This window comes from Mustela nivalis (assembly GCF_964662115.1).
Source record: "Mustela nivalis genome assembly, chromosome: 11".
Lineage (NCBI taxonomy): Eukaryota > Metazoa > Chordata > Mammalia > Carnivora > Mustelidae > Mustela > Mustela nivalis.
Window position 1 is genome coordinate 55986035 of NC_139030.1, and position 21222 is coordinate 56007256.

General features: G+C 37.2%; 1 protein-coding gene across 1 annotated transcript in view; it reads left to right on the forward strand.

The window, feature by feature from the left end:
- IFIH1 (interferon induced with helicase C domain 1) overlaps nucleotides 1-21222 on the forward strand; it is a 55839-nt gene that overhangs the window by 31334 nt on the left and 3283 nt on the right. The window contains exons 5-13 of the mRNA XM_082691250.1: nucleotides 466-686; nucleotides 7522-7732; nucleotides 8759-8976; nucleotides 10392-10508; nucleotides 12366-12489; nucleotides 13279-13557; nucleotides 13927-14186; nucleotides 16755-16904; nucleotides 19760-19921. Coding sequence (XP_082547376.1) covers nucleotides 466-686; nucleotides 7522-7732; nucleotides 8759-8976; nucleotides 10392-10508; nucleotides 12366-12489; nucleotides 13279-13557; nucleotides 13927-14186; nucleotides 16755-16904; nucleotides 19760-19921 — 1742 coding nt within the window. The remainder of the gene's footprint in view (nucleotides 1-465; nucleotides 687-7521; nucleotides 7733-8758; nucleotides 8977-10391; nucleotides 10509-12365; nucleotides 12490-13278; nucleotides 13558-13926; nucleotides 14187-16754; nucleotides 16905-19759; nucleotides 19922-21222) is intronic.

Consider the following 21222-nt stretch of genomic DNA (forward strand, 5'->3'; position numbering starts at 1 on the left):
TGACAATGACTCATTCTTTTTCAGTTCCTCTTGACTCGTAGGTGGCAAGACTATGGAGAAACAAGTAGGGCATAAGGGCTCAACAAAGAACCGGAAAGCCTGATGCATTAAGAATCATTCCTGCCAATCCTGTACAGCAGCCCTTCTTGCAATTTCGCCTGGCTTGACCCACTCTGTGAAAAGACTCTCCCATGTTACCTCCCCTCCTGTCCTCCATCCTGTTCATTCACTCCCTCTGCCCCTCCACCCCCAGGCCACTTCCAGAATGGGGTGCCTGGGTCGACCCCGCAGATGCCGGCAGAGAGCTGACACCCATATGGTACAGAAAACAGAAAAACGGATTGGTTTGGACCACACATGAAAAAGAATTTAAGCCATGAGAAGCCTATGCTGGGTTTCAGACTTCCTAGCCTGTGTTATTTTATTGCCTGTTCCCTTATTTTTCTGCCTTTTAATTTCCTTCAGATGAAGAGAATGTGGCAGAAAGAGCATCTCCTGAGCCAGAATTGAACCTCAGGCCTTACCAAATGGAAGTCGCCCAACCAGCCTTGGAGGGGAAAAATATCATTATATGCCTACCTACAGGGAGTGGGAAAACCAGAGTGGCTGTTTACATTGCCAAGGAGCACTTGGACAAGAAGAAAAAAGCATCTGAACCTGGAAAAGTTATAGTCCTTGTCAATAAGGTAGTCAAGTAGCACATAGTGCAACAGTGCTTATTTTCACTTTATTTTTCCTATGCATTTGTAAAATGACATATATAACAATGGACACACATACTTAATGTAATTAAGAGTAATGTCGAAATATGTAATTTGTTTTAAGTCTTTGCTTTTTCAGATATATGTAATATTCAAGTTATTATCTTTTAAAATGTATTTTTTCATAACACCAGAGCATAAATCAAATAGCTTTACACATAAACACTTATGTGTAAAGAATAATACATTTACCCAGATATTCCTTAAGGTTAAATGGCACTAATTTATCGGTACATGGACATGAATGACCCCAAAGTATTACTGGAATCTAGGATCAAATACTGTCTTTTGGAATCTCTTTGACTGTTGACCCTTAGTCAAAAGTGGTAAGTCCTCTTTACCAGAGATTTATCATTTGTTTGAAGATAAAAAGAAAATTAAGTGACTATTTGGCTAATCTAAATCAAGTTAAACAGGAAAATAGAGGGGCACCTGGGTGGCTCAGCCAGTTAAGCATCTGTCTTCGGCTCAGGTCATGATCCCAGAGGTCTGGGATCAAGTCCCGAATCAAGCTCCTTGCTCAGCAGGGTGCCTCTTTCTCCCTCTGACCTCTGCTCCCCCTGCTTGTGCTTACTCTCTCTCTGAAAAATAAATACATAAAATCTTTTTTTAAAAAAGGAAAATAGATAACTAACTTCCAAGAATTATATATAGATGTTACTTGAAATGTAACTGAGGTTTTCCTGTAATAATTTATATATTGGGGTATCTAAAGAACAATCTTCATAAACAGGTTTAATTCTTCTTCACTATAAAATAAAATCTAGTTATTGGAGCTTTATTTAGATAAATGAATTTACTAATTTGTAAATTTGATATTGGGCAGATTACTCTTTACTTTGTGAAGTAAAACTGAGTATACATTTCCATGGTCAGACATAGTCTTTTTTCTGTTACTTATGCCATCACTAGATTTTCATCATTTCCTTTACCAAAAATATGGTAATGGATTATATGGCTTTTCTATATTCTTGGATTTCTATTATACCAAAGGTTTTAGTTGCAACCTGCATTTTGGTACCAAAGAAACATACTCAGAATCTATGATCTGAATAATTTCTTTTCTTAAAATATTTTATTTATTTACTTGAGAGAGTGGGATGAAGGTCAGAGGGAGAAGCAGACTCCTTGCTGAGCAGAGAGCCTGATGTAGGACTTGATCCCAGGACTCCAGGATCACCACCTGAGCTGAAGGCAGACACATAATGACTCGGTCATCCAGGCGCCCTATGAACTGAATAATTTATATCATTTATTTCCAAATGCATTTTTTATGTAACTGCTAAGTTGAAAACCTCTTCTTCATACTTGAATGCCTACTATTAAAACAGTTTTATTTCTCTTGTAACAATAGTGATACATTAGATTTTATTTGTGATTAGCCTTTCACATATAATCTGCTTTTAAAAAAAGATTTTATTTATTTATTTGATAGACAGAGATCACAAGTAGGCAGAGAGGCAGGCAGAGAGAGAGAGGGAAGCAGACTCCCTGCAGAGTAGAGAGCCTGATGTGGGGCTCGATCCCAGAACCCTGGGATCATGACCTGAGCCAAAGGCAGAGACTTTAACCCAGTGAGCCACTCAGGTGCCCCTCACGTATACTCTTTATAAAGGACATTATCTTTTGGAATAAAATAATCTAGCTTTGAATACACCTTCTACCCACCAGTAGTTTGACTTTGAACAGATTCCTAACTTCTCCTTGCTTTAGTTTCCTCATCTGTAAAACGAGCAAAATAATACTGCCCTGTGCAGTTGCTCTAAAATTTAAATTAGATAATCTATCTTAAGCCTGGGAATGAGTCAGGAAGTTTTAGTTCTTTCTCCCACTCCCTCTTCCTCACCTCCATAACCAATTAAACGGAACTCCTTACCCAGGGAACAGGGTCTTAAGTGCCAGGTTTAGAGAAAAGAACGAAGTTAACTGGATTTGAAGATACTTCATCTGGAGTTCTTGATATCATTTGAATATTCTGCAGTTTCCTCAAACTGAGGCTTCACCATCTCCCTCCCTAAAGGCTCTCCTTCCGTCCCTAACTGTCTCCTTGTTAGTTACACCACCACCTCCGAAGGATGAAGCTTCAACACCTGGGAGATATTTTTAATGCATCTGCTTCCTTCCCTTCTCTTATCAGGTCACAGGGTCATAAACCCTTAGAGCTGAAAGCAGGCTTCAAGATCCAGCTCTCATCTCATCTCTTGCCTCTGCTAAGTAAGCTGGGATATCCAGGAAGTCCCACTTATAATAAGATAGCTTGATCCATTCTCTGAATGACTGGCACTGATGGAAAGCCCTACCAAGACCTGTTTCTCAGGAATCCACACTCATTGGTTAGAGTTCTTTCCAGTGTGATTATACAGAGTAAGGATTACTTCTCCTGCCTCTTGACTGCCCTTCACATAGAGAGGGCAGCAATGTGCCTCCTGATTCGTTTTTCTTTGTTCCCTGGGATAAATATTCCCATTTTTCATATAACATGGTTTCCAGATTTTTCATCATCCTGAGTGCCCATAGTTTTTGAGACATTTATTGAAGACCTTCTTCAAATATAAATAAGTAAGACCTTTCTCAAATACTTCCAAAGCATCCAGAATTGGGGAAAATACAATTCATACAGTCTTATCAAAGCAGACTATAAGAGAGATGAGATGTGACTCTAAACCCATGACCAGGTTTGCCTTTTTCACCGGTGTCGGCACCCACAGACTCATCTGGAGTTTGCCATAAACTAAAAGCCTCAGTTTCTTTTTTGTCTGAAAATCTGCTAAATTAGAATTCCTTTAAGTTATTTTTGTGCAGTTAATTTCTAAATCCAAATACTTACATTCATTTCTTCCTTTCATGCATGTTGATTGATCTTAGATTTTTGTATGCCTCTCATGCACTTTGTTCTTCTAATGGCTTCTCCTCTTGTGCTGTATGCTCATCACAAGTCTTTCATTTCATTGGATCTGGGTGATTCTTACAAATCCACATGAGCAGCCATGTTTAAATGTTAAATTATCCTCACTACTTTTTCATATTCACTGCACTGCTGTGCAGACACATAAGGACATAAGTCTAATTCATCGTCTACTCCTCTATTGTTTTTCCCTAAGAATTACTAGAAATCTCTCCACTACTTCTTCCATATATGTCATAATTGTTGACTTTATCCTCCCATTTCTTTCCATTTTAAAGTAACTTGAGCTGATTCACTTCTCTTCAGCTGAGCCTGGCCCTGTATGTCCCATCACCTTACTTCTGTATTTGGCCTAATAGACGGTACTGTAACCCTTGATCTCGAAAAGAGAAATCCTGTCCCCACTAACATCGTTTACTTTCATCTCCCTGCCTCCATGCTTTCCAAAGTTATCGCCTTCAAATGCAGGGAGAAATGAAAACACCACCTGTGTTCCCAGACTTTCTATTTCCTATCTAGGGCTTCAACATCACGAGAGATAAATCCCAGGTTCCTTCAGATGCTATAATGCAGCCCCATATGATTCAGCAGAAGTGGGTAGCAGTTGGGTTTGATTAGTCTTGGCAGACACTCTGTCACATCTCAGGAAAAGGCTCCAAGAGGACCACACACCTCCCAATTAGCCATGTCAAACTTGCATCTGGCTTTCTCTGTGTCCTTCAGTAGGAAGTCAACGCCACCCAGAGAGAGTATCAGGATTTCCAACACCTGCTACCTCATGTGAAAACTTATTTTTGTTCTGTAGATCAGAAGATACTGCTTCTTTGGAAGGGCTTGACTCATCCTTGATGGGCAGAACCCCAGGTTGCTATTGTCACCTCTTGGCATTGAGTTTCTTCAATCATTCAACAGCATGGGGGGATTCAAAGACAAATCAAAGGCAGATCCTGTTCTCAGGAATCTGCACTCCAAGAAGTGAGAGATGTGTATTAATAATAAGATAAATAATGTTGCATTGCACTTCATGATGTAATATTAATTATCTTATTTTATCTCATTAAATTTACACAGCTACTTCATGAAGTAACCATACTTATCCTCATTTTACCCATCAGAAAACTGGGTCTGTCAGGGCTCATCCTGCCAATAAGCTGCAGAACTGAAACGTCAACCTTATCTTGTGAAGCCAACTGCCCTTCTTTTTTTCACTACACTGCTGGAAGGAAAGGATCAGCAAAATATCAGAGAAGTTTTCTGAGGACCAGAAAAATGACAGCCTCTATTTCGGTTAATTTTCACAACAGTGCTACCATAGGTTAACATTATCTTCTTTTTATTGGTGTAGAAATTGAAGGGATTTCCCTGATTCAGTAACTTGTCCAAGGTCACATAATATGTAAGTGGCTGGAACAGTTTTCAGGGCTGGCTTTCTCTCCTTTGGATCTTGTTATCTCTTCCCTTTAAGTTTAATTTTCATTCTCTTCTTCAGAATCTTTCTTACTTCTTCAGATTAGTTCTTTTGTCTCATGTAAGTAGAATGAAAAGAGTAGTTCTAGAAAACTGTGTCAGAAATGACTTTGTGTAAGAGAGAGAAGAGCTGGGTACCTGGGTGGCTCAGTGGGTTAAGCTTCTGCCTTTGGCTCAGGTCATGATCTCAGTGTCCTGGGATTGAGTCTCGCATTGGGCTCTCTCCTCAGCAGGGAGCCTGCTTCCTTCTCTCTCTCTCTCTCTGCTTGCTTCTCTGCCTACTTGTGATCTCTGTCAGATAAATAAATAAAATCTTAAAAATAAAAAAGAGAGAGAGAGAAGAACTGTGGTTCTTACATTTTAAAGACTCACTGTCACATGAGAGGTTTCATATAAGTGTGTGGGTTATGCACACAGAATTGTGCCCCCAGAGATGGTCCCTGGGTTCAGTGACCGTTGGGTGGGGCCCAGGAGTCTGCATTTTCCAAATCTCTCAAGTGGTTTTGTGGCAGATGGACCAGAGACTTGACTTCGACAACAAACAAACAAAAATAAAGCAAAAAATGAAAACACTAATGGAAAGTTTCTTTTCTTATTTTTCTCACCTTATATTATTTTCTCCCACTTACCAGACTTGGTTATTGATTTTAGGTTTGCACTGTTTCCTTTAAATTCAGATTCCAGTTTACTCCTTTCCCCTCCACATGCACTCTTAGCTTGATTATTTACACTGGACAGTGATATAAAGCATTGTTCTTTGTACACTGTTTTCAGCCAGGGGTATCAGCCAGCCCTCATTTTACACATAAGTGGGGCTTACTTCAGGTAAAAAGATGAATTACACATGTTCTGCAGACCAGTGGAAAGATAACCATTGATCACATTATCTAGTAATTATATTATGGTATAATGCTTACTCTTTGATGCTGGCCCTTGAAACTCTTCCAGCCCACTCTCTATTTGCCACACTGTACATGCCTAGGCTCCTGTGAGAAAAATTCTCCGAGGATATAACCTTCAAGATGGCCTGGTTATTCCTTTCCCTAATCTAGGAGGTATTCTGAAAGACTGGTAATGTGTAGCACTGACGGGTCAACTGAACCACCTTCAGCAGACACTGTGACATACAGAGAGTCAGCTGAAAGGACTTTTTTTTTTTTTTTTTGCTACCAGGCAACAAAATCTTTATTAAAAATTTCAACAGGTTCAGCTATTACTGAAAGTAGTAATTTAATTTTTAAACTTAATTTGGAGCAAATGGCCAGTAATGCCATCACTGGGGACTGTAAATGCAACACTGAAGGATTAATGCCCACCCTTTAGATAGAGGACCAAGTACAGGGTTGATGCTTTCTGGATGTTGTAGTCTGAAAGAATGTGGCCATCTTCCAGTGCTTGCCTACAAAGATGAGCCTCGGCTGGCCAGGGCGATGCCTTCTTTATCCTGGGTCTTGGCCTTCACATTCTCTATGGTATCAGTGGGTTCCATCTCCAGCATGATGGTCTTGCAAGTCAGGGTCTTCCTGAAGACCTGCATTTTGACTTACTAGTGACAAAGGTACTGTGAATTGCCAATTACATTGAGTAACCTCAATGCCAACACACTTCCTCAGTAATGCCAGTCACCTCTGAAAGATTTCCACTTATTTTGCCGATCTGTTTGCTCTTTTGTTCTTTCTCAGCCACCAAAGCTATTTTAGTGGTCTACCCCTTCATCTCACATTTGCTCTCCCAGGCAGTGTCTTACCTTCTCACTTTTGGTTCTCTGCTCCCTTCAGTTTCTTAGGCATGTTGCCTCTGGCCCTATCCCAAGACAAACAGCAGGAATAAATCAACACTAACCACAACTCACAAGGGTCCTATGAACTATTATACTAAATTTAAAATATCCTGCATGGTATTCACAGTCCTTTATAGCCTCACCCTGAGCTGTGAATTCAGAATTTATTTTTTATCCAGCCTTAGTTTTAATTTATCTTGTCACTGACCCATGGTTTACTAGATTAAAATTCTTTCTAAATCCTTCTTTTGAGTACTCAGTTACTTGGGCCTCTTTGCTGTCACCTTGTGTATTTCTTTGGGAGAATTTTTACACTCTGTTTTAATAATGTGTGTTTTTTTGTTGTTTAATCTTAGGCTATGTGCTCAACTAGACTGAGTTCCTCAAAGTTGTCAGCCTGATCTTTATATCTCAGATACAATGTCTACACCTAATAGGCATCTAGTAAATGCTTATTTAAAATTAATGAATGTAATGATGGATAGGTTGTTAGCTTAATTAATTGTTAATGTAAACACCTCTGATAATACTTGCCACATAGTAGGGCTTTGATCAATTCCTTTTTCCTGACTGTGCTCTCTCTTTTTTTAATTTGGTCATTTTTAAAGGTGCCACTAGTTGAACAGCTCTTCCGCAAAGAGTTTGAACCATTTTTGAAGAAATGGTATCATACTATTGGATTAAGTGGTGATACCCAATTGAAAATATCATTTCCAGAAGTTGTCAAAACCTATGACGTTATCATTAGTACAGCTCAGATCCTTGAAAACTCCCTTTCAAATTCAGAAAAAGGAGAAGATGATGGTGTCCAGTTTTCAGGTTGGTTTCAGTGTTTATTTTTAGAAAAAGAAGAATTAGTAATATTGATGGTGGTAACAGGGTGTATTAGTTAAATAATTTTCAAAATGCTGATTTAAAATGATTATTTCTGATTTAGGGGCACTTGGGTGGCTCAGTGGGTTAAATGTCTGACTCTTGTTCTCAGCTCAGGTCTTGGTCTCAGAGTCTTGAGTTCAAGCCCTATGCTGGGCTCCATGCCGTGTGTGGAGCCTAATTAAAGAAAATAAAAGTAAAAATAAAAAGATTATCTCTGATTTAGATTGTCTTTCATTGCTTAAGCTTTCATGAATTCTTCTATTTTCTTAGGGAAACACAAAAATTATGATACATTTTAATCAGATCACTTTATTTATATATGAATATGGTATTAAATCAAGCATTCACTGGACTTTCCATTTACTTTTCTTTTCTAGGTACCAACAAGATTATTTTCATATGCTAATGGAAACTGTTAGATATGCTATCTTTTCCATAGAATGAAATATAATCCTTTCTATTTTGTTGGGGAAGGGAAGAGAAAGTGAGAGAAAGGGAAAGAAGTATAAATAATTATTATAATAATTGTAATAATTAAATGTGATGTTAAAACAAGGAAAAATTATCTCTGTTTAAATGACATGGTTCTCATTTGACATTAAGAAAAAAACCCTCTTCAGCTTTAAATGTTTCATTAAAGAACGAAAGTGTAATCCTGATTAATTTGGGGGAATAAGGCAAGGATTGAATTCCATCCTGTGATACTTTTACCTTTATAAACTTTCCAAAACTAATCTTTTAAGTAGGGATAATAACTAACAAGAACAGTTTTATAATTAATATACATGGACCTCTGGATGTAAAGGTGACTAACACAGTCACATTGCCCTCTTAAAAAGTGAGGTCTGCGCTAGGATTCTGCTCAAGAAAAGACATTCCCGTGGCAGTTCAGTTTACTACCTTTAAGGTACTTTTTTTCACTCTGCCTTGCTGGTATGGACAAATGAACCATTTGGATTTTCTTTTAAGACTTTTCCCTCATCGTCATTGATGAATGCCATCACACCAACAAAGAAGCAGTCTATAATAACATCATGAGGCGTTACTTGAAACAGAAGTTGAAAAACAATAAACTCAAGAAAGAATGCAAACCAGTGATTCCCCTACCTCAGATACTAGGACTAACAGCTTCCCCAGGTGTTGGAGGAGCCAAAAGGCAAGCTGAAGCCAAGGATCATATTTTAAAAGTAAGCCATTAACTTTATGTAATACAACAACAGCAAGCACAGCAACAACGACAGCACCCTAAAGCAAATGCCAGTGTTTCCTGGGCTTTTTGAGTAAGATTAGTCCAAGTGCCATGGAGTGCATAGAAAAAGGTATTCTATGATCATTGGTTAAGTGAAATCATTATATTTTTGCTAAACATGTCTTCTACAAAACAGTAATATGCCCTAACAAGTTACTATGGTACAGAAAACACCACAAAAATTATGGAGTACATATAGAATCCATGAAAAATTGAAACAAATTAAATACCTTATTTTATTTTATTTATTTTTTTTTAAAGATTTTATTTATTTATTTGACAGAGAGAGATCACAGTAGGAGAGAGGAAGGGAAGAGATCACAGAGAGAGGAAGGGAAGCAGGTCCCCCGCTGAGCAGAAAGCCCGATGTGGGACTCGATCCCAGGACCCTGAGATCACGACCTGAGCCGAAGGCAGCGGCTTAACCCACTGAGCCACCCAGGCGCCCCAGAAATACCTTATTTTAAATATTTACTCTGATCGTTAAATTTGATGATCCATTTGATAGAGAAATATGCACAATCTATGAAAATTTCTAATTTTCATAATACTCCATGAGTTTCAAAATTGCATATTTTCTTCTGTGCCTTTTTTCTTCTGTGTGATTCTCAATTTCTGGGTAATTCAAATTAAATGAGAAACAGTTATGAGAATCGCTAGTTGAGGCTGTACTATTTGTCAGCTGACCCCAAATGGTAACACCACATCAAGTACTATTGTTGATTTCAAGTGTTAAGTGAATTCAGAGTAACCTAAGGCAGAGTAATTTATTGTTTGCATTTGACAATTGCATTTATAGTTTAAGTCGTTTACTTGAAGTTGAATTCAGTAAAAATCATGTAAAACAGACAGAGGCATAATTATTTATTCCAAGATATAATTTATTATGGGATTAAGGACTAACACCACTCTAGATCCAGGCACATCTAGGCTTTCGCTAATCCTAGCCTTACATTGTCCTCTTTATGTGTGGAAGAAGGTGGTAATCTAATCCAGGGATGTCAAGATGACCTTTAAATGTATTATATAATGCGGTTATCTCATAGCCATTCTCTGCTGATCTCTGTAATTTGCTACACTGTTTCCGTGTCAGTTTTTCCAGCTGGCAAATGGAATTTAAGGAATGAAAATAAATACAGTTCCTTTTCTGGAATTACCCACCAAGATTTAGAAGCTTTTTTTTTTAGTCCATCCAGATAAATGTATTGGTTAGTCAGATCTACAGTAAAGCAATACTAAAATGCTATATTTAGTTAGCCACTGTCACTATTTGTTATATAAAAATAATTCTACATTAAGTCAGTTGAAAAGGAAAAGTAAATATTTGAATATCGAAAAAAATCTCTTTTCCAGATATGTGCTAATCTCGATGCATGTACCATTAAAACTGTGAAAGAAAATATTCATCAACTCAAAGACCAAATAAAAGAGCCATGCAAAAAGTTTGCAATTGCAGATGACACCAGAGAAGTATGTGCTTAAAATTTTATATTTATTAGATTTTTTTTTGTTTTTATTATGTTCAATTAGCCAACATATAGTACATCATTAGTTTTTGATGTAGTGTTCAACAATCCATTATAATACCATACTCAACTGAAAGATGCACAGTTTTTTAATACCAACCATATGAAGAATATTATCTTAAATTTTTTGCAAAATAAGTTACAGTTTTATTCTTTTTTTAATTATGAGGCAACAAAACACTGCTGCAAATTCTATCTTCCAGCCTTCTTTTAGTTTTTCAGTTTATGTGAAGAGAAGCTTGACTACATGTGAGCCATGGGGTTGGGATGGAGAGGGTTGTATAGCTGAACTAGAGGAATTACTGTAGTTTATTTTATTCTTTTTACTTTCTGGGTGAATTCCAGCAGTAGTTTTTTGACGTTTCACAGAGCCATTTTGTTGCTACCAGGTTACAGTTGGTAATGATAATGGGAATCCTACCTAATTTGCATATTTACTTTCTTAAGACAATACTGACATGGTAAAGAAGTAAAATATTTACTTTGATGGTGCTTTTGCAATGAGTATTTTCACTGATTATAAAAATCAACTGTGTTAGTTTGGACATTATGACCAGAATATTATGTCAATACTTTCTTTTGTAAAATATAAAAAGCATGGTAAGTTTTGCTCTATGTACTTGATAAGAAGTATAATCATTGAAAATCTACCTCAAAGGATATTAGGATTAAAATCATGAAATATGTATAGTAGACAATATTGTATTTCAATTGTAGTAGGCACTAACCCAATGTTCCTGACCAATCTCCATAGATCAATGTTTTGGAAATTCTAAAGATGACTACTATCTATTCCAGCTGAACCAGAACATTTGAATATTCTTGATTTTCCTTTACTTCTTATTACTCACTCAGTTTTACTTAAAAATTTAAAAGCATGTTTCTACTCATAATCATTTTAAAAAACCCCACAAACCCATCAGGATATGTTTTTTAAAAAAGTTGCTGTCTTACTTTTTAACTGACTTATTTTGATACACTTTTTATTGAAGTATAACAGGAATGCAGAAAACTGCAACTTCATAGGTGTACAGATTGCTGAAATGTTATAAGATGAATATATCTGTATAATCAAAATTCAGATTAAGAGACAGAACATTTTCAGCACCCCCAAAACCCCTATGCCTCCTTCCAGTCACCCAGCCCCCAAGGATAACTACTATCCTGATTTCTAATACTAAACATGGGTTTTGACTGACTCTGGACTTTACATGAAATCATATAGTATGCACTCTTATGTGTCTGGTTTCTTTTTTTTTTTTTTTAACTCTATCTCTTAACCTGTTTTAAAAAAATTCCAGTTAGTTAACATACAGTGTTATATTAGTTACAGGTATACAATATAGTGAATCAGCACTTCCATACATCACCCTGTGCTCATTACAAGTCTACCTCTTAACTTTTTATTTTGGTAAAAATAATACTGAAACCAAATCTTCCAAAGAGAATGTTTCTTAAATTACATTGCAGTCTTTCCAAATATGGGGGCATTGCTTTAATACATATATTTTAAAATTACTATTAGCATTCAAGGTGCACATTATCCATTAATTTTATTTTTGTGAAATTTTTAGAATGGAAATTCTGGTAGCAGTACCTAGTGTTGGTGTATGTGTGTGGCTTAAGGGTGGATTACTGATAAAAAATACATGTACAAAGAGGTGGTCAGAGATTTACTTGTTACTTTGTCCAGACAAAGATTCTGAATCAAATTTATTATAACATGGAAGTTATTTTAACAAAGATAATGTTATTTCTTTAACAATATAAGCATGTAAAAATTAGTATAATTTATTTTTAGGACCCATTTAAAGATAAACTTTTAGAAATAATGAACAAGATTCAAAGTTTTTGCCAAATGAGTCCAATGCCAGATTTTGGAACTCAACCCTATGAACAATGGACCACTCAAATGGAAAAAAAAGGTAATTTGGGTTTTGACCTAACAGTTTATTCCATGTTTATGCCAAGATTTCAGATGATATGTCATATATTCTCAACCAAACTGAAAGCAAATGGAATATCAAATGAAATTTCTGTGTTTGAAGTAGTATAAGGATGAACACGTTCTTTTTTTTTTTTAAGGTTTTATTTATTTATTTGATAGACACACAGCGAGAGAAGGAACACAAGCAGGGGGAGTAGGAGAGGGAGAAGCAGGCTTTCTGCTGAGTAGGGAGCCTGATGCAGGGCTCGATGCGGGGCTCGATGGGGGGCTTGATCTCAGGACCCTGGGATCATGACCAGAGCCGAAGGCAGACGCTTAACAACTGAGCCACCCAGGTGCCCCAGGATGAACATGTTTCTAATACCTCTAATACATGTTTCTAATACCTTATCTAAGGAAAGACGCACCAATCCATCCATTTTCTCTTTATTTCCAGAGTCTTTCACTTATTGTATGTTTAACAGGTTAAGATAAATATTATTTTTCTGTCTCCAAATGCAAACTCAACTGAAATGTTTTCCGTGTCATTCCTCTGAGTCAGCACCGATCAGGTCTGTGTTCTTGCTGACCCAGAACTCAGGTAGCCAGTCTAGGGGTTGGAAAACTTTCAGAGCTCAAGGCACATTTTGAGCCTTACCTTGGCCATCTCAAAAACAACATGAAGCCAATTTTGGAGTCAGTATCATAGACATAGTCCAGTCCACATTACAATTTTAAGGAATGTGTTCTACCATGATTTCACTGTACATAACATATTCTTTCACAGCTGCACGAGAAGGAAATCGCAAAGAACGGGTTTGTGCAGAGCATTTGAGGAAGTACAACGAGGCCCTACAAATTAATGATACAATTCGAACGATTGATGCATATAATCACCTTGAAGCTTTCTATAATGATGAGAAAGAAAAGAAGTATGCAGTCCAAGAAGATGAGAGTGATGAGAGTGGTGAGGACGGAGATGGCGGTGGTGATGAAGACGAAGTCGATGAAAAGAAACCTTTGAGCCTGGATAAGACAGATAGATTTCTCATGGATTTATTTTTCGGTAAGAATCAATGTTATGTTGATTGCAAACTCTGATGCATTTGCCTCTTGGTGTGAGCCCGCTGCTTCTCAAGAGCTCTCCGAAAGGCCCTCTTAAAATCATCTTTCATTTTGAAAGAGGAAATCCCACTCATACTGGGGTTCTTTCCCATGGGTTCAGATTAGCCATGAATTGTATAATCACAATCAGTCACTTGGTCATCTTGTTTTATTGTCAACAAGACTGCAGTATATTTATTTACTAAGCTAGCCTGATCATTAGATAGCATAAGATTAACGGTAGCTCAGCCACATCTCAGTATCTCATCATATAAAATCTCCCACTGTAATTTATTCACATTTTATAATTCAAACTAATTCTTTTTTAAAGAAAACAGGAGAATGTTGAAAAAGCTGGCTGAAAACCCAAAACACGAAAATGAAAAGCTGACCAAATTAAGAAACACCATTATGGAACAATATACAAGGACTGAGGAATCAGCCCGAGGAATAATTTTCACAAAAACACGACAGAGTGCATATGCCCTTTCCCAGTGGATTACTGAAAATAAAAAATTTGCAGAAGTAGGAGTCAAAGCCCATCATCTGATTGGAGCTGGACACAGCAGTGAGTTCAAGCCCATGACACAGGTGAAAACATCCTTCTATATTTCTTTCATTACGCTCTTATTACCATTCCCAAATTGTTGTGGTCTTTTTTTCCATCAATTCTCTTGCCCCCCCCCAACCCAAATAATTTTATAGAATGCTTGTTCTTAAAATAAAATGTGAGTTGAGTAGCAATCTAATCTGTGGTGTCTGATAAACTAAGCTTTGTCAGGAGTCACTTTTTTTCACATACTTGGAGGAACTTTCGAAATTGAGTTTCCTTTGCAAAAATGATTGACATTTAAACTTAGTAACAAAATGGAAAAATGGTTATCATATAATATCAAGTGGAAAAATCAAATCCCCACAAAAATATGTGCATTATAATTAGAAAAATGTAGAATATGTTTGCATAGGATGAGATCTGTAAGGCAACTTGGAAAAATGAAGACATTTCACGTTAGAGATTTGGGACTATGAGTGATTTTCTTTTCCTTTTTAAGATTTGTTTTTGTTTTGTTTTCCTTTCGTTATACTACTTATTGTGTGCACAGTAAAACCCATGGGAGGAAAAAAGGCCCTTGTAGACATACAAGTATGGCTTGTTAGAATAAAACGTTCTTTTAAAGTCGTATTGACCTTGAGTCTTGCTGGACAAGGAGACACTCCAGTTATCTCATCAAAATTCAGTCCTTTGGAACAAATTAAATCTGTTTTAATGTTTGCTGGGGAAAATTTTTTTTGAAAATTTACACTATAATGTTCAATATACTCTCTGCATGAACTCAGGTAAAGTTGCCTCAAAAATTTATGCCAGAGGAAAAAAGGACCATTTTCCTTGGTTGAGGAGCTTACTTCCTCCTTTGTGATGAGAGCTAGATTACTTAATTTGTTTCCTTTTTGCCCTACCTTTCAGGGAGCTCACAGGCAAAACTGAAGCTCAGTCTCACTGCCTCTGTGTTACTCCTTCCAAATAGTACATCTATATTCCTCCACTCCTGTTTTTAAGTTTCTGTCATATTAACTTTAGTATTATGACTTTGGTTAAATATGGCTTCAGCTCCTCTTTGAAAAGAGGTGAGGTACAAAAGGAAAATATGTTGTCAAGTGACTTTTTGCTCTTTAGCCATTTCAGAGTTGGGGGCTACCATGTCAAAATAAAACACCCCTTCCTTATGTCCCACATCCTCCCCTTGTGAACAGTTGGACTTACTCATTGAGAGAGGGAGTCGGAATTTACCTGAGATGATTTGAGGGACTATGTCTGAAATTCTCATGATTAAAGTTACTCTTTTTTATAAGATTTTATTTATTTATTTGATATATATAGAGAGAGTACGTGTGCATGAGTTGGGGAGTTGGGGAGGAGGAGCTGATGGAGAGGGAGAAGCAGACTCCCTGCTGAGCAGGGATCCTGACCTGAGCCTAAGGCAGACACTTAACTGACTGAGCTGCCCAGGCACTCCTAAAGTTGCTTTTTTTTTTTTTTTTTTTTTTAGTAGCGCAGACATTTTCTGCTAAAATCCCAAGACTTGTGAACTCTTATAAGCGTACATGAGTGTGAGAAGGAGAAATTATCAGAGAAGACTGGAGAGAGGCTTTTCTGCACAATTCTTCAGCTTTTAGGAGTCAAAAAGGACACACACTGCCTCTAAAAAGAAAGGGGAGAGGGTGGGAAAATACACTATTGGTCTGACCTGTTTATTTTGTCTAATGTTTCATGTTTGGGGATAAAAGATGGCATAAATGTGCACCAGAGGCCGATTGGACCAACAGCTTTTATGAGTCTGAGAACAAAACCACACTGGCCCTATTGGGCTAGGTTTATGCTTATTCACTTCTCCTCTGCAAGGGCCAGAGTGCTTTCATTTCTTTACTTACATTAAGTTTCAAAATTCAGAGTTTTTAAATTTAATAAGTTATTATAATTATGTTTTTAATAATTTATTATTTCATTTTTACTTAATCTTTTCTTTGGACACATAATATATTTACCTCTTTCAGAACTAATAAGGTTCAGGGCACTGTTCTCCAGTCTTATTTCTCCCTTCCTGGAGGCAGCCAATGTTTTCTGTTTCTCACATGTCCTTCCAGACATATTTCACAGGTTTCCTGCTCAAGTGACTCTTACAGTGACCAGACATGGCATAGAATGTGTGATTTTATCTGTGACTCAAAATTCAGTGATCTTTAAAAGTGTCACCCAATCTTATTTTCTGAATATTAAAGATTCTGAAGTTCATGTAGTAAAAAGCAAAGCCCATTCTAGTTTCTCATTGCCTTATCCTCTTCGCCACTGAAAGCGTCTCCTTTTTCTTCCCTCCCAAGTCACCCATCAATTTATTTCCTTGGCATAAATGATGGTCTTCCCACTTCCAGACTGGATGATGGAAATATTTTTGTTATTGTGTGGTAATCCCAGATTGGAAATCAAATGTTGTCTCACCATCATGTCTTTGTTCAATGCCAAAAACAGATGGCAGTGAATCCGTGTATGATCTAATCCTTTGATTTGCACTGACCAGTTGCAATTTATTATTTCTTCTGCTAATTAGAAGATTTTAATGTGTTTTGCATCACAAAATTTAATTTATTAAACTGTTTCTACAGAATGAACAAAAAGAAGTCATTAGTAAATTCCGCACAGGAAAAATAAATCTGCTTATCGCTACCACAGTGGCAGAAGAAGGTCTGGATATTAAAGAATGTAACATCGTTATCCGTTATGGTCTCGTCACTAATGAAATAGCCATGGTCCAGGTACATTTAATACCTCTAATACGTTAATTTTGGATTTTGTGGTGTGTGTTTGTTTTCTTTTAGCAAAACAGCACAAATAGTTTTGAAATATATCTATTCTCCTTCTAAAAGAGAAACCATTTTGTATCTTATGCAAATATCAAATCATTATATTGCACACCTAAAACTAATATAATGTTATATGTCAATTATACCTCAATTAAAAGAAAAAGAAACCTTGAAGAGCTTCATCCTACTGCCTTTTATGGTGTCTTTTAATTTATATGACAACAGATAACTTTTGTATTTCTAAACAACTCTGGTTATTTTTGTGTCCCAAGACTCTTTAGAAACAGGACACTGGCCTGTCTGTAAGAGTTGAAAGAGGCCCCCTCATCCCTAGGATGTCTGTGATCTCCCAGCTGGACCAGGAATTTGAAGTGCAGTGTCCCTAAAGTGTCTGACAAGGAATATGCACAAACTTTAGGGAGCTCTGCTATTTCTGCATTTTCCTCCCTATTCTTGCAGGTTTTTTGTGTGTTTGGAATTTTTCATAATAACATCTTGGGAGAGGCAGAGTTATACATGCAAGACAAAAGTGAAATGTCCTAATTTCCATTTAGTTTCACTTTTTCTCTATCTTAACCCACATTATCTTAACCATTTAATTGTCACCTTTTGTTGAGTATGTATGGGAGTTCTACTGTTAATATAAATAATATTCTTCCTATAACATTAACTAAAAATCTTTTTTATTTTTTATTTTTTAATTTAATTTAATTTTTTCAGTGTTCTAAGATTCTTTTTTTTTTTTTTAATTTTATTTATTTATTTGACAGAGAGAGATCACAAGTAGGCAGAGAGGCAGGCAGAGAGAGAGAGAGGAGGAAGCAGACTCCCTGCCGAGCAGAGAGCCTGATGCGGGACTCAATCCCAGGACCCCGAGATCATGACCCGAGTCGAAGGCAGCGGCTTAACCCACTGAGCCACCCAGGCGCCCCTCTAAGATTCATTTTTTATGCACCACACCCAGTGCCCCATGCAATACTTGCCTCCTTAATACCCACCACCGGTCTCACCCTTCCCCCCCACCCCCTTCCCCTCCAAAACCCTGTTTGTTTCTCAGAGTCCACAGTCTCTCATGGTTAGTCTCCCCCTCTGATTTCCCCCAATTTACTTTTCCTTTCCTTGCCCTAATGTCCTCTATGTTATTCCTCATGCTCCACAAGTAAGTGAAACCATATGATAATTGACTTTCTCTGCTTGACTTATTTCACTCAGCATAATTTCTTCTAGACCCGTCCATGTTGAGACAAAATTTGGGTATTCAAACTTTCTGATGGAGGCGTAATATTCCATTGTCTATATGGACCATATCTTCTTTATTCATTCATCTGTTGAAGGGCATCTTGGCTCTTTCCACAGTTTGGCGACTGTGGCCATTGCTGCTATGAACATTGGGGTACAGATGGCCCTTCTTTTCACTGCATCTGTATCTTTGGGGTAAATACCCAGTAGTGCAATTGCATGGTCACAGGGTAGCTCTATTTTAAATTTCTTAAGGAATCACCACACTGTTTTCTAAAGCGGCTGCACCAACTTGCATTCCCACCAACAGCGTAAGAGCATTCCCCTTTTGCCATATCCTCTCCAACACTTGTTGTTTCTTTTCTTGTTAATTTTGGCCATTCTAACTGGTATAAGGTGGTATCTCAATGTGGTTTTGATTTGAATCTCCCTGATGGCTAATGATGATGAACATTTTTTCATGTGTCTGTTAGCCATTTTTATGTCTTCTTTAGAGAAGTGTCTGTTCATGTCTTCTGCTCATTTTTTGACTTGATTATCTGTTTTTTACATGCTGAGTTTGAGGAGTCTTTATAGATCTTGGATATCAGCCCTTTGTCTGTAGTGTCATTTGCAAATATCTTCTCCCATTCTGTGGGTTCCCTCTTTGTTTCGTTGACTGTTTCCTTTGCTGTGCAGAAGCTTTTTATCTTGATGAAGTCTCAAAAGTTCATTTTCACTTTTGTTTCCTTTGCCTTTGGAGACATGTCTTGAAAGAAGTTGCCGTGGCCACTGTCAAAGAGGTTACTGCCTATGTTCTCTAGTATTTTGATAGATTCCTGCCTCATGTTGAGGTCTTTTATCCTAAAGTCTCTTTTTAAAATACATTAAATTGTACCTTGGCATGGAAGAGAAGTCATAGAAGACTAAGATAACCAGATAACCACCAAATTAGGAAATAATTGTATTTCAAGATTTAGCTTGTTCACAGTTTATTGCACTGAATGCATTTTTATACAGATAATATTATAGTTGGTAGTTAGGTTCCTGGGCCATGCCACAATATTTTCTGTTACTCAAAATGTTCCTAAGTATCAATTTCTAAAGGGTACTATAGAAATTTATCACTATGATGATCATGTTTTCATGGGCAAGGGTGCTCAAAATTCAGCATAGATATCAGGAACAGAACTGTATTCTCAACAGCCATGGTGTCAAGGTCAGAGATATCCATCCCTCCTACCAGGCCGGAGGCGTGTCTCCCTCTTGCAAGTCAATGATGTTGGTGCCCTCATTGAAAGAAGGGTCTCAGGAACAGAAAGGGTGGACAGGATGGTCTTGTATAATTGAAGGTCTTGAGGGTTGTTGTGGTAACCTAACCATCATTGCTCTAGGACATTGTTCATTAAAGTGCATTTTGAATTTCAAAGAAAAGACTTATAAAAAATGGATAATAACTAACTTTACTGAGAATAGAGAAATTACTTGAAGACTGGCACGTGGGGCAATGAATACCATTCCAGGCCAAAAATGAGAGTGTTCACAGAAAAGCATAACCCTTCATTTACTTGATTTCTTTATGTTCTCAGGCCCGTGGTCGAGCCAGAGCTGATGAGAGCACTTACGTTTTGGTTGCGCACAGTAACTCAGGAGTTATTGAACGTGAGATAGTTAATGATTTCCGAGAGAAAATGATGTATAAAGCTATAGACCATGTTCAAAATATGAACCCAGAGGAGTATGCTCGTAAGGTATTGTTATTGGCCCTCTCTGAATTTATTTTTTACTTTAAAGTGGCTGCATGTTGTTGACATTGATAGCTTTGTGGCTAAGTCTCAAGACAGAAATTATGCTGAATTTTATTTCCAGTTGGGATGAGCTGTGCTTAGTCCAGATTCACATACAAAGAATCAAGATCCATGATGGGCAGAAATTGTCAGACTGCTATTCCAGTGAAACCAACCATAAACTTTGATGATATAAATTTAGTCTGACCTTGATCAGAAAGACTAGTACATCTCACTCATTGAAGGCAACCTGGTAATTTTGGTTTGACTCAATCTGTTTGAACAGGCACAAATTTTTCATTCCAGAAATATTTATGAAGTGTGCCAGGCAATGTTCTAGAGAGAGAACATGGTAACAAATAACACATATAGACCCTTGCCGCATGAGGCCTTTAGTTTATAGTACACATAATGAAATTTGAGGAGGAGGAACAAGAAACAAAAATGAAGCAGGAAATGCATCACATAAGAATAAATGCTACAGAATTAGAATAAGACCATATGAAACAAGTTATTTGATGAATACCCTATAGATTGGGTATTTGGGGAAAGTCTCTTAGAAGGAGAGACATTGAAGCTAGATCTGAATGATAAGAAAATACATAATATGTCATCGGCTGCATCTCACTTTACTAATGTAGAGTCATTTGAGCTGCAAGAGGAATGTAGTGAGGGAAGAATGCATTTCTACAATATTTCAGGAAATCCCCCATACCACTGAATTAAAGACTGTAACTACTATAATAGCAAACAATCCATTTAGAAGAAAATTCACACCCTTGCATATGGGTGTGAATGTTAGTTTCTTAACATTGGAATTGGCTCTACCCTAAATAGAGTTTCACGAAAGGGATGCTTTTAAATTGGTGTGCATTGCTATAACCAACTCCAAGGTTTCCTGGCCAGGTTTCTACACAAACTTATATTTTAAAACCCCTTTAAATATAAGGCAAACCAAACAGTTGGTAATGTCAAATCAAACATCTGTGGCCAAATAATGTCGCTGGAAAGTTAATCAAGTGGATATTTTCAGAGATTGATATTTTGAGACCAGGTGTTTTGGATATACTCTAGGCCATCTCCAGAGTTTATGGGTCAAAATTTTCCAGATTATGTCTACAGTAAGTACAGTGTCACTGGGGGCGCCAAATCACTTACCTTCTTAGGTTTCCTTTGGCTAAGAGACCCGCCCTCCGAAAGCTACTCCACCCTGACAGACTGAGAGCAGGGACGGCAATGATGCAGGGGCACATTCCACTACTAAT